Below are 12,425 nucleotides of genomic sequence, written 5' to 3' on the forward strand. Positions count from 1 at the left end.
AGGATTGGTACTGGGGGGTGTGTATGTGTGCATGCACATGCATGTGTGCATGTGTGTGTGTGCGTAGAAAGGGAGAGAGACAGAGAGACACACACACACAGTGAGAGGATCTGTGCCTTATTTGGGAAAGAACTGGATGACAAGGATGAAGCCAGGTTACGTAAGTAGGTAGTAAATGACAATGTACAGGAAGATGTGAGGGTTTGAAGCCCTGCTTGCCTCTCTGTAGAGTTAAAATCCAGCCAATCTGAAAACACTCATGATCCTTGGAGAAAGGCTCTTTGTCTTTGTCTTGGAGAATCTCTTTACCTCTCAAGCCCTTCAGGATATTTCAACATTTTCCCACCTTCCTAGCTATTTGGCAATACTTTAATCTTTTCACAGGGTGCCTGGTCTGCTGCTGCTGCTGCTAAGTCGCTTCAGTCGTGTCCGACTCTGTGCGACCCCATAGACGGCAGCCCGCTAGGCTCCCCCATCCCTGGGATTCTCCAGGCAAGAACACTGGAGTGGGTTGCCATTTCCTTCTCCAATGCAGGAAAGTGAAAAGTGAAAGTGAAGTTGCTCAGTCATATCCGACTCTTAGCGACCCCATGGACTGCAGCTTACCAGGCTCCTCTGTCTATGGGATTTTCCAGGTACTGGAGTGGGGTGCCATCGCCTTCTCTGGCCTGCTCTAATGAATGCAAATTTTCTTGGTGGATGGGGGTGGGGAAGTTGGGTTAAAAATGAATTTTTCCAGGCCCCTGAGATAAATGACTGTTTCAGTAACAGGATCTCAAATTCTCAAAGGCAGGACCTGAATTCTGCTTAAATATTGCCTGTAGCTGAGCACTAGGCAACATGCAGTAATTGTTTGTTGACTGATGGGCTACTTGTTGTCACTGCCCGTGTTCTTGCTACAACCTCCTAGCACAAACAGAAAGGTTTGAGAGAAGGCGGGTGACTTCCTGAGAGTAACCTGGGAACTGAGTAGGGAGTTTCAGGTGGAGAATGGGAAACGGCAGGAGTTTATTGAACACTGGCAAGAAGGTAGGGACTAGTTGCCTCAAAGGGCACTTGGAGCTATTATCTCATTATCTAAGCTGAGAGCCACAGGCTGGGCCAGCTTCTTTCATCTCTGTGGGTTGTGCCCATTGAAGCCAAGGAGAGTTGTCAGGTGCACGAGAGAGTCTGGCTGCAGTTCTCAAACGTGTTGCTGTTCTGGGGGAAATGTTAGCACCACAGAGAGCTAGATCACTTGCACCTAAAATATAGGTCTAATAGCAAAGTGGAAGCACTTTTATGCAGGTGTAGAGACTGGTTAGGACAGAGATGCCAAGCCAGGGAGGGCAGGTGTAAGTAAGTGCCATAGTGAGGAGCCCTGGATAAGTAAAAAAGAAAAATGGGGTGCAAGTGGTTAAGACTCTGCACTTTCACTTTAGGGGGCATGGGTTCCATCCCTGGTAAGGAAGCTACGATCCCCATGCAGTGTAGCCTTAAAAAAGGGTCAATAAAGAGAAGAGGGTACAAAGAGGGTGTATATCACACTTAGTAAAGCTCATAACTTTTCCAAGAACTGACTTTTGATGTATATAGCCCCAAGAGCATCAATTTCAATTTTGCATTATCAAACCAAGGTGGCTATTTTAGTAACGAAGCAAGGTGATGACCTGCAAACAAAAAACCCGACCTTACTCTGCAGACAGAAATCAAAGCATATCTAACAGAGCTTTGAAATCCACTCAGTGGTTCACAATTTCAGAGATAAAATTACCCTGATTGTGCTATAAATATTTTAAATGACCTCAAATATTTAACCCATTTCTCAGCTCCTCACTCATCTCTGCCCTTATACAGTGGAGTCACATCATTTGTATATTTAGCTTATTTGATTGTAATTATAGGTGCTCCCTTCTGTCTCTCTCCAGCTTCCATTTCTCTCTTATGTAATTAAAAAAATTCTAAAATTATACTTTGCAGTTATAATTTTCCCCATAATGTTTATTACTGAAGCAATAGATGATCATTGTAGAAAAAAGAGAAAATATAGAATAGACATACTATTGAATATTTTAGCAAACCATACAACTGAGTTTGAGTTATAAATTGAGTTTTCTCTTTCTTCATTTTTCTTTCTTTCTTCTTTCCTCCCTCCCTCTTTCCTTTCCTTTGTTTCCTTCCCCCTTCCTACCCTCCCTCCCTTCTTGGTTTTCCTGTCTCTTTCAGTCCAACATTTAAAAAACAGTCATGGGCTTCTTCTGGATGAATCACTAGCGGAGTTGGGAAAACACTAAGTATGTACCCAGGCCTGTGCTAGAAACTGGGTAAGCACAAAGTTTCAGTCTGGGGATTAAGCAATGATCTACTGTCACAATGGAGAGAAGCACTTGGGAAGGTCAATACCAGACCCAGTGAATTAACAACAGAAAGCAAATAAGTGCCAAGTGAATGACATGGACAAAAGGGTTCTGGGGGCCTTCAGAGGTATGCAAGATCTCTGCTCCTTAAAACTGGTTCTCCTCCTGCCCTCAGCACCTCAGTAAATAGCGTCACCTTATCACCCAGTCTCTCAAGCCAAAAGATTAGCAGTCATTCACGAATGCTTCCTTTCCCTCACATCCCGCAATCAATCTGTCACCAAGTTCTGTTGATTCTGGGTAAAAAATGTATTTCAACCCCATCTACTTTTCTCCATTTCCAGCCTAGTCTAAGCTGCCATCATTTCTTACCTATAGAAACTTAAGTGAGATCATGTGACTCCCCTGCTCAGAATCCTCCAATGACTTCCCATTGTAGTTACAATAAAATTCATATTCCTTATCCTGGCTCCTGTGTGTATGCCATGCCTTTGATCTGACTTCTGTTTTCAGTCTCATCTTAGGTCACTCTCCACTTCCTCACAACCCTTTAGCCATACTGGTCTTCTTTCAGTTTCTCAAACATACTAAGCTCTCCCTGCCACAGGGCCTTTGCACTTCCTATTTCCGTTGCCTAAAAACTTGTTCCCGCTATTCTTCACAAAACTGTTCCCTTCTAATTCTTTAGTTCTCAGCTGAAATGCTCCTTCTTCATGAGGCTGTCACTGAGAATCCTTTGACAGTTATGTCCTATCGATTAGTATCTGTCTTTGTTTCCTTCATAGCACCTGACCTAAATATAAAATTTTTGCTTATTTTTATTTTTTTGCTTACTTATTTTTCTCTATATCCTTTATTAGAATGTAACTTTTATAATGGCAGGAGACATGTCTATCCTGTTCAGCAATTTAACCCTACCACCTATTGAATGAATGAATTGTCATGCGCTGGAATGGTCAGGAAAGGCTACCTTGAGGAGGTAGAGTTTGAAGTGGGTTTTGAAAAACAGAAGGATAGGCAGGAAGAATTTCCATAATCAAGATGGAGAGAATTCCAGGTAGTAGTAGAAGGGCAGTTCCTGAGGCAAGCGTGGTTCTGGCACATTTGGGCAACAGTGGGAAATGGGTGTAGCCTGCAATGGACGTTTCCCATCAGGTAACATAAAGACAACAGGTTTGTTAGTTGGTTGAGACATAATTATGCCTTGAGGAGTAGACTGCTTTTATTTTTCAATGTGGGCAAATAAAAACCATTGAAACTTTTGGACCAAGGTTGTGGTGTGCAGTGTTTTAAGAAGGCTTTCTAAGGAGGAAGTTAGTATAAAACTTAATAGAAAATTACTTCTTAAACAGAGCAGATTAATCCCACCAGCTAAATGGCTATAGAGGAAAAAATATGAACCCACATGAGTCAGAAAGGTTTCATTTGGTTCTAAGACCACAGAACTGAACAAATTATTTAATGAGATGATTTGAGCAAAAATATGCAGGATTAGGAAACAGAGACGTGGACTTTCTTAGTAGCCCAGTGGTTAAGACTCCATGTTTCCAATGCAGGGGATGCAGGTTTGATCCCTGGTCGGGAAACTAAGATCCCGCATGCTGTGGAGCAACTAAGCCCACACACCACAACTGGAGAGCCCACGTGCTCTGGAGCCTGCGCACTGCAACAAAGGCCCAGCACAGCCAAAAAAGAAAGAAAGAGAGATGGACTTTTGCTTCCTTTCCTCCAATAGAGAGCTAATGGGCAAAGGAGGATCATGAGAGATGAGGAGAGAATATATGAACTTGTGTCTCCTGCTTTTCAAAAACTGTTAGCAGACCTGACATTTAGTTTTAAAAAGTTTCAGGAGAGAAGTTGTCTAATTTACAAATTTTAGTTCTGAAAGTTAGATTTTTATGCACTAGATTCTACTGTATATAATACATGGAAATAGGCTAATTCATCTTCAGTGTTTAAAAGAAAGGAAATGCATTAAAATTTAACAAATTGTGAATTAGAACATTTAAACTATTTCGGTACCCTAGTCAGGCAAAGATGTGCCAGGGTACTCCTTTCTGATTCTGCCCTTTGTTCATGTTCTTTTTTCTTCCCCAAACTCTATCTCCCTCTTCTCTTCCAGTTCACAGCTTATATATCCTTTAAGGCCTGGCTCCTCTAGCCAGCGTTTGAAAATTCTACTTTCTTGGAGTGCTACTTTTTCATAAGTCTTACAACAATCAGAATCTGTAGTGTATCACTTAATTTGCTACTGAGTTTGACACTTTGTTCTGAAAGTTGTTCATGAATTGTTTCCTTAATGTCCTTTTTCTGTCTACCCCCACTGGAACTGTATTATATAAGCATGCATCACAAGATTTGAATAAATCATTGAGGGTGGATAACACCTTATAGACTGGTTGACTAATTAACTGATAATATGTAAGCTAGGATTAGTAATAAGATTCAAAATATCCCAAGTCTGGTATAATATTAAAAGTCATAGCATATTACATTAAGAAGGGACATAACTTTGGTTAAGAGATCAAGGCCAAGAAAGCCTCAATGAGTTGGTTAAGGTCAGAGAGCTAGTGAGTGGCAGAGGATGGACTAGAACTCTGCCCTCCTGTTTCAGGTTCATGAAATTTGATAATATTTTGGAGGTAAGTACCATAAGCAGATACAGGCCTTAGTGTTTCCTGAGAGGGTTTATCTTATCAAAATAAGAGTGAAGTGAAGGGCACTCTGGATTCCTAAAAACAAAATGGCCCTTCAAGTTAAGTTACCTATAAGGACATCATTTCCAGTGATCCCTCAGCGAGGTCTTCCATTTGCTCCTTCTTTCTCTGAGTCAGAAAATCCTGAGTCAGAGACAGCCATTCCCTGTGTGTGCATGTGTCCTAAGTCACTTAGTGTCCATATCTTTGTGACCCCATGGACTGTAGCCCACCAGGCTCCTCTGTCCATGGGAGTTTCCAGGTACAAATACTGGAGTGGGTAGCCATTCACTTCTCCAGGGGATCTGCCTGACCCAGGGATTGAACTCTGGTCTCCTGTGTCTCCTGCATTGGCAGGCAGATTCTTTACCACTAGCACCACTTGGCAAGCCCTTCCCTCCATATAGCCAGAGGTATAGGCAAACAAGTGATAAAGTAACAATGTCTTTTAGAATCTCATGGTGATAGGATTCCCTGGTTTTACTAAGAAAGCCCTCAAAGATAACTAGATTTTAGAGGAGTCTGTTTAGCTGCACTATGATGTATATACCTAACTGGATACTATTTAAGATCAGACTCCTAATTTTTGAGACTCTTTTAATATAATATGTCATCAATATATTCAATATAATATGTCTAACTCTTAGAAAATCTATCCACCCCCAAACCCAGTTTAGCCAGTCTCCTTTCATCATTTCCATCAGCTAGTTGTTGAGGCCCTACAATCCAAAAGCCTAATGTAATCTGCAAGCCAGAGACATTGCCACCAGTCCCAGCTCTGGGGTTAAGCTACTGTGTGAAAAAGCACTTTTCCTTTTTGGGCTTCAGTTTTCTCATCTATGAAATGGGGATAATTGTGGTCTCTGGATGGATTAATTCTGTAAAAGCTTTCCAGCTTAGGCCTTTCTCTATTTTAGACTAAGCCACTTTTCCTTTGTGTATTTTAGACCAGATCACTTATTTTGAGGAGGGGGGAGGGTTCTTTTTCATCAACAGTGATTCAACCAGGAAGATAATCCGAACCCCCTTTTCAAAGTTTGGGATTGGAGGACATGTATAATTTGAAAAATTAGATTCGAAAATTAGTATTGCTTTTTTTTTTTTTTTTGGCCTTACTCTTCAATTCATTTTGAATAATAACTACAGTTTTAAAAGCATATGAGATTTTATTTACTGGAAGAGAAGGGGACAATCATGAGTTGAGGAAGGTTGAAGACCACTGTTACATCAATATTCAAAGAGGAGAGCAGATGCCTCTTCTTACCTCTTTCTGTGTCGTAAAGGTACACAAACTTCTCCCACTTGTAGTGACCCAGAAGACTCAGGATGGCACCCTTCAAGGCTGGGCGCATCTGGATGACAAACTGCACATCTGCCTCAGTGGGGAAGCTGGGAGTGACAAAGGACGTGTGCAGGGCTCCACAGAAGGAGGTCAGAGTGTTCATGGACATCTGGTCATAGAATCCAAAGATGGCATATACCCCTCTCGAGAACTGGGAGCAGACTGCAATGAGAAAAAGAGAAAGACATTTCAGTAACTTCATGGTCCTTTGCTGCAGCTTGCAGGCTTGGAAATATAATGCATAGTTAGACTCTAAAAGACAGACAGAAAACCAGTGGTTGCTGAAGTCTCTAGAAGCCCTTGGAAAATCCAGTTGCCCAGCAGGAAAAGGATAAGAAAGGGAAGAATTTATCTGATGCAGCTGCCTCTTCTCTATGAGAGAAAACTGAGCATGAGCAGGAAACTAAGAGGAATGTGGGAAGCACAGAGGTGAAGGTTGTCTTATCCTCCTTCAGCAAACCTCCCAGTGCACCCCCAAGGCACCAAGTGTTCCCACATTTCCACCGTAGCTGCCCAGGGGCCTCTTAGGATACCCAGGCCCCATCAAGGTATTGGGTTGGCTCAAAAGTTCATTCAGGTTTTTCCAGAAGGTGTTATGGGAAAGCCCAGATGAACTTTTTGGCCAACCCAATAGAATTATCTTGTGTCTCACCCGTGCAGTGCTTTTCTACTAGGTAACAATAGTGACTGATGATTTAGTCAGATGAACTGCTAATGTGTCTTCTAGGAAATGTGTTACTCCTCTTAGGTTGTTGTTGTTTAGTCACAAAGTCGTGTCTGACTCTGTGACCTCATGGACTAACGCCCACCAGGCTCCTCTGTCCATGGGATTTCGCAAGGCAAGAATATTGGAGTGGGTTGCCATTTCCTTCTCCAGGGGATCTTCCTGACCTAGGGGTCAAACCTGCATCTCTTGTGTCTCTTGCACTGGCAGGCGAGTTCTTACCACTGAGCCACTTGGGAAGCCCCTTCTTAGGTTACATAATGCTTTACCTATCTAGTTATGTTATGATGAACACCCCTTATGTAGACTAATAATGAGGAGAATTTCAGATTCTGGGCAAGTCATTGGGAATACTGGCTTTTCAGTGCCCATGGGGTAGGTGGGCTGATTCTGCCCCTGTATAACAGGTAAAGTTCTATCTAATCCTTTTGATTTTATATTCTAGACCTGGTAGCCCACACACAGAACGCTCACGTCCTCCTCATGATTGTGGTGAATTTTCTTCCATCTCAAAATGGGTCATGCCACTACCTTTCCTTCTACGGGCCCAGATGAGCTTAAAAAAATGGGGACCAATCTCAATATTAGCGTAAGCAGAACAAAATTAGCAAAGCAAATCAGCTACAACAGCACCATGTGGTGCATTCCCAAACCAAGTGGAAATGATCTTCAGATTATCTGCACTACTGCTCCCTTCCATTCATGAGAAACAGGGAGAACAAACAGCTGATAATGTGGTGTGATTTAAGGGCCCCTGCTTGGTCACCCTTATCAGCCAGGAAGCCAACGTTAGGCTTACTTTTTTAGGTTTCGATTATGGAAAAAAGCCTATGGCTTGGGAACCCCCTCCCCCAAATTACAATCTTTTTTTAGCCATTAACATGTCTGATTAGATGTCAATACAAGTAGGAAAATGGATAGGTTCAGTTTTGATGGGAATGGGTGGGTCAGAGAAGAGAATGTAAAGGGTTTGCTCCCTTTTATCAGCCAAACTCGTGGCTCATTGGCTTGAGGTAGCATTTCAAAGGTGATTATCAGTCACTCAAAGGCCTCCTTGCTGCTGCTGCTGCTGCTGCTGCTGCTAAGTTGCCTCAGTAGTGTCTGACTCTGTGCGACCCCATAGATGGCAGCCCACCAGGCTTCGCCGTCCCTGGGATTCTCCAGGCAAGAACACTGGAGTGGGCTGCCATTTCCTTCTCCAATGCATAAAAGTGAAAAGTGAAAGTAAAGTCGCTCAGTCGTGTCCGACCCTCAGCGACCCCATGGACTGCAGCCCACCAGGCTCCTCCATTCATGGGATTTTCCAGGCAAGAGTACTGGAGTGGGGTGCCATTGCCTTCTCCGCAAGGGCCTCCTTAGGGGAAGACAATTGCTTCCAACTTGAGAAATTTTAAGTGACCTCCAAACACATGCAAGAAAAGCCTTTATATTAAAAGGAAAAATCAACTAGAGAATGAACCTGGGGCATTTCGTGACATGCGGCCAAAAGAAGTATTCTGAAACAAAAAGGAAGTGGCTAGATGGCACTTTGTCTTCAGTACAGTTCAGTTCAGTTCAGTCGCTCAGTCGTGTCTGACTCTTTGCGACCCCATGAATCGCAGCACGCCAGGCCTCCCTGTTCATCACCATCTCCCGGAGTGCACTCAGACTCACGTTCATCGAGTCCGTGATGCCATCCAGCCATCTCATCCTCTGTCGTCCCCTTCTCCTCCTGCCCCCAATCCCTCCCAGCATCAGAGTTTTTTCCAATGAGTCAACTCTTCGCATGAGGTGGCCAAAGTACTGGAGTTTCAGCTTTAGCATCATTCCTTCCAAAGAAATCCCAGGGTTGATCTCCTTCAGAATGGACTGGTTGGATCTTCTTGCAGTCCAAGAGACTCTCAAGAGTCTTCTCCAACACCACAGTTCAAAAGCATCAATTCTTCAGTGCTCAGCCTTCTTCACAGTCCAACTCTCACATCCATACATGACCACAGGAAAAACCATAGCCTTGACTAGACGGACCTTAGTCGGCAAACTAATGTCTCTGCTTTTGAATATGCTATCTAGGTTGGTCATAACTTTTCTTCCAAGGAGTAAGCGTCTTTTAATTTCATGGCTGCAGTCACCATCTGCAGTGATTCTGGCTCCCCAAAAAATAAAATCTGACACTGTTTCCACTGTTTCCCCATCTACTTCCCATGAAGTCATGGGACTGGATGCCATGATCTTCGTGTTCTGAATGTTGAGCTTTAGGCCAACTTTTTCGCTCTCCTCTTTCACTTTCATCAAGAGGCTTTTTAGCTCCTCTTCACTTTCTGCCATAAGGGTGGTGTCATCTGCATATCTGAGGTTATTGATATTTCTCCCAGCAATCTTGATTCCAGCTTGTGTTTCTTCCAGTCCAGCGTTTCTCATGATGTACTCTGCATATAAGTTAAATAAGCAGGGTGACAATATACAGCCTTGACGTACTCCTTTTCCTATTTGGAACCAGTCTGTTGTTCCATGTCCAGTTCTAACTGTTGCTTCCTGACCTGCATAGAGATTTCTCAAGAGGCAGGTCAGGTGGTCTGGTATTCCCATCTCTTTCAGAATTTTCCACAGTTTATTGTGATCCACACAGTCAAAGGCTTTGGCATAGTCAATAAAGCAGAAATAGATGTTTTTCTAGAACTCTCTTGCTTTTTCCATGATCCAGCAGATGTTGGCAATTTGATCTCTGGTTCCTCTGCCTTTTCTAAAACCAGCTTGAACATCAGGGAGTTGATGGTTCCCGTGTTGCTGAAGCCTGACTTGGAGAATTTTGAGCATTACTTTACTAGCATGTGAGATGAGTGCAATTGTGTGGTAGTTTGAGCATTCTTTTGCATTGCCTTTCTTTGGAATTGGAATGAAAACTGACCTTTTCCAGTCCTGTGCCCACTGCTGAGTTTTCCAAATTTGCTGGCATACTGAGTGCAACACTTTCACAGCATCATCTTTCAGGATTTGAAACAGCTCAATTGGAATTCCATCACCTCCACTAGCTTTGTTCGTAGTGATGCTTTCTAAGGCCCACTTGACTTCACATTCCAAGATGTCTGGTTCTAGATTAGTGATCACATCATCATGACTATCTGGGTCGTGAAGATCTTTTTTTGTACAATTGTTCCGTGTATTCTTGCCACCTCTTCTTAATATCTTCTGCTTCTGTTAGGTCCATACCATTTCTGTCCTTTATGGAGCCCATCTTTGCATGAAATGTTCCCTTGGTATCTCTAATTTTCTGGAAGAGATCTCTAGTCTTTCCCAATCTGTTCTTTTCCTCTATTTTTTTGCCTTGATCACTGAAGAAGGCTTTCTTATCTCTTCTTGCTGTTCTTTGGCACTTTGTCTTAATCATCACCAAAGGAGACATGAAGGAGAGTCCCATTCCCAAATTCATCCTGTCAGTGTAGAATCTTGCAGTACTAGGTCAAATCTTGGCCAATACACATAATGTTCTATATAACATTGACAACGATAATGATAACAGTTATTGAGTTCTTAGTAGGTAACAGCCCGTATGCTAAGCACACATATTATCTCTTTTAATATTCCCAACAACCTCTTGAGGTATTACTATCATTTCTATTTAATAGATAAGAATTCTGAGGCCAAAAAATGTTCTCTCTGTTAAGTGGAGGGGCCAGGACTTGAACCTGAGTCCAATGCCAAATCTCACACTCCCTGGGACCCAAAACAAACAGTGACATTGGATAGTATTTATTGGCTTGAATGAAATAGAGTTTCCAGATTTGGCAAATAAAAATGTATTGAATGTATATCTATATAACTAGAAAATAGATAAATAGAATGTCCAATTAAATTTGAATTTCAGATAAATAAGAAATTATTTTTAGTTTAAATATGCCTCAAATTCACACATATACTGAAAAATTACTTGTTTATTTGAAATTCATATTTAATTGAAAATCCTGAATTTTATCTGGCAGCCCTAGAAAGAATCCAATCTTATTAACAGTCATGGGGCTGGAAGACTGGAATAAGCAATCATGGCTTTTCATCCAAAATGACTCAGGAGGTAGCCAGTCATTCTTAGATCTGTACCAACTAGCATACAATGCAACATATTTTTCAACAAGGAAATCCCAACCAGTCAAAATTATGAACAATAATTGGGGGAGAAATACTTGGAGAGAGACAAATGTATAGCTATGATCCTCTTAGAGTTTCAAAAAGCCCCTGGTGTATTGGAAAAAACCAGAAAATTAAAGTAGGTTATAGATTCTGGTTAAGTTTAAAAAAAACAGAAACAAAAAACCCTTGCATTGCTCTTGTAATCATTGGTTTTGAACCTCGTGGGTGCAGAATTAGTCATTACCAGTTTATACATGGACATTTCATTATTTATTTATTTAAAATACATTGAACACTCATAGAACCATCACTCAACCCAAGAATCATAATATTACTAATAACTTAATTTTACCTATGTCTTCTTCTTCTGTTCTATCTTTCTGTTTTGATTCTCTCCCTCCCCCTGAGGTAACTACTACACTGAATTTTTAAATCTATCATTAGCTTGGTTTTCTAAAAAAAAAATACACAGATGCACCTATACAACATAATACTGTTTTTGCTTGTTTTAAAACTTGATAAGAAGAAAGTCATGTTGTATATGTGAAACCCAGACTCCAGGCCGGAGCACCCAGTGAAATCTTTAAGCTTATGTATGATGACAAGTAGAATAAGACTCCGGAAGATCTTCTAAAAATGGGTGAGTGAGCAGGTGTGAGGGAGCCCAGTGACAGTTTAAAAAATTCCAAACTAAGCTTACAGCTTTGGGCCCAGCTCAGGTGAGAGACCTAGGAGTATTATATTGTAGATCAGCAGCACCTTTCAGAGAACACTCAGCTACTGTGGTCTAACAGGCAGACACACGGCAGTGGACATCAACAAGACACGTGCTAGGAAAAAATCAGTAAGTGTTCTATTCCTTTTTTTCCCCTTAGAGTATAAAGGCTTTACAATATCATGTTAGTTTCTGCTGTACAATAGCATGGATCAGCTATATGTATACATATATCCCCTCCCTCTGAAGCCACCCACCCTCCCATCATACCCCTCTAGGTCATCACAGAGCACAGAGCTGAGCTTGTGCTACACAGCAGCTTCCCGCCGGCTATTTATTTTACACACGGTAGCATATAAATGTCAACGCTACTCTCCCAATTTGAACCACCCTTCCCTCCCCACCCCACGTCCGTATGTCTGTTCTCTACATCTGCGTCTCTATTCCTGCCTGCAAATAGGTTCATCTTCCTTTTGGATAAAACAGAGGTGCAGCTGTCCTGCAAATACTA

General features: G+C 41.9%; 1 protein-coding gene across 1 annotated transcript in view; it reads right to left on the bottom strand.

Moving 5' to 3' along the window:
• The window catches only part of GRIA3 (glutamate ionotropic receptor AMPA type subunit 3), a 308,467-nt gene that overhangs the window by 217,636 nt on the left and 78,406 nt on the right, over positions 1-12,425 (bottom strand). The window contains exon 3 of the mRNA XM_068962694.1: positions 6,297-6,536. Coding sequence (XP_068818795.1) covers positions 6,297-6,536 — 240 coding nt within the window. The remainder of the gene's footprint in view (positions 1-6,296; positions 6,537-12,425) is intronic.

Source organism: Capricornis sumatraensis, chromosome X (genome assembly GCF_032405125.1).
Source record: "Capricornis sumatraensis isolate serow.1 chromosome X, serow.2, whole genome shotgun sequence".
In the NCBI taxonomy this organism is placed as follows: domain Eukaryota; kingdom Metazoa; phylum Chordata; class Mammalia; order Artiodactyla; family Bovidae; genus Capricornis; species Capricornis sumatraensis.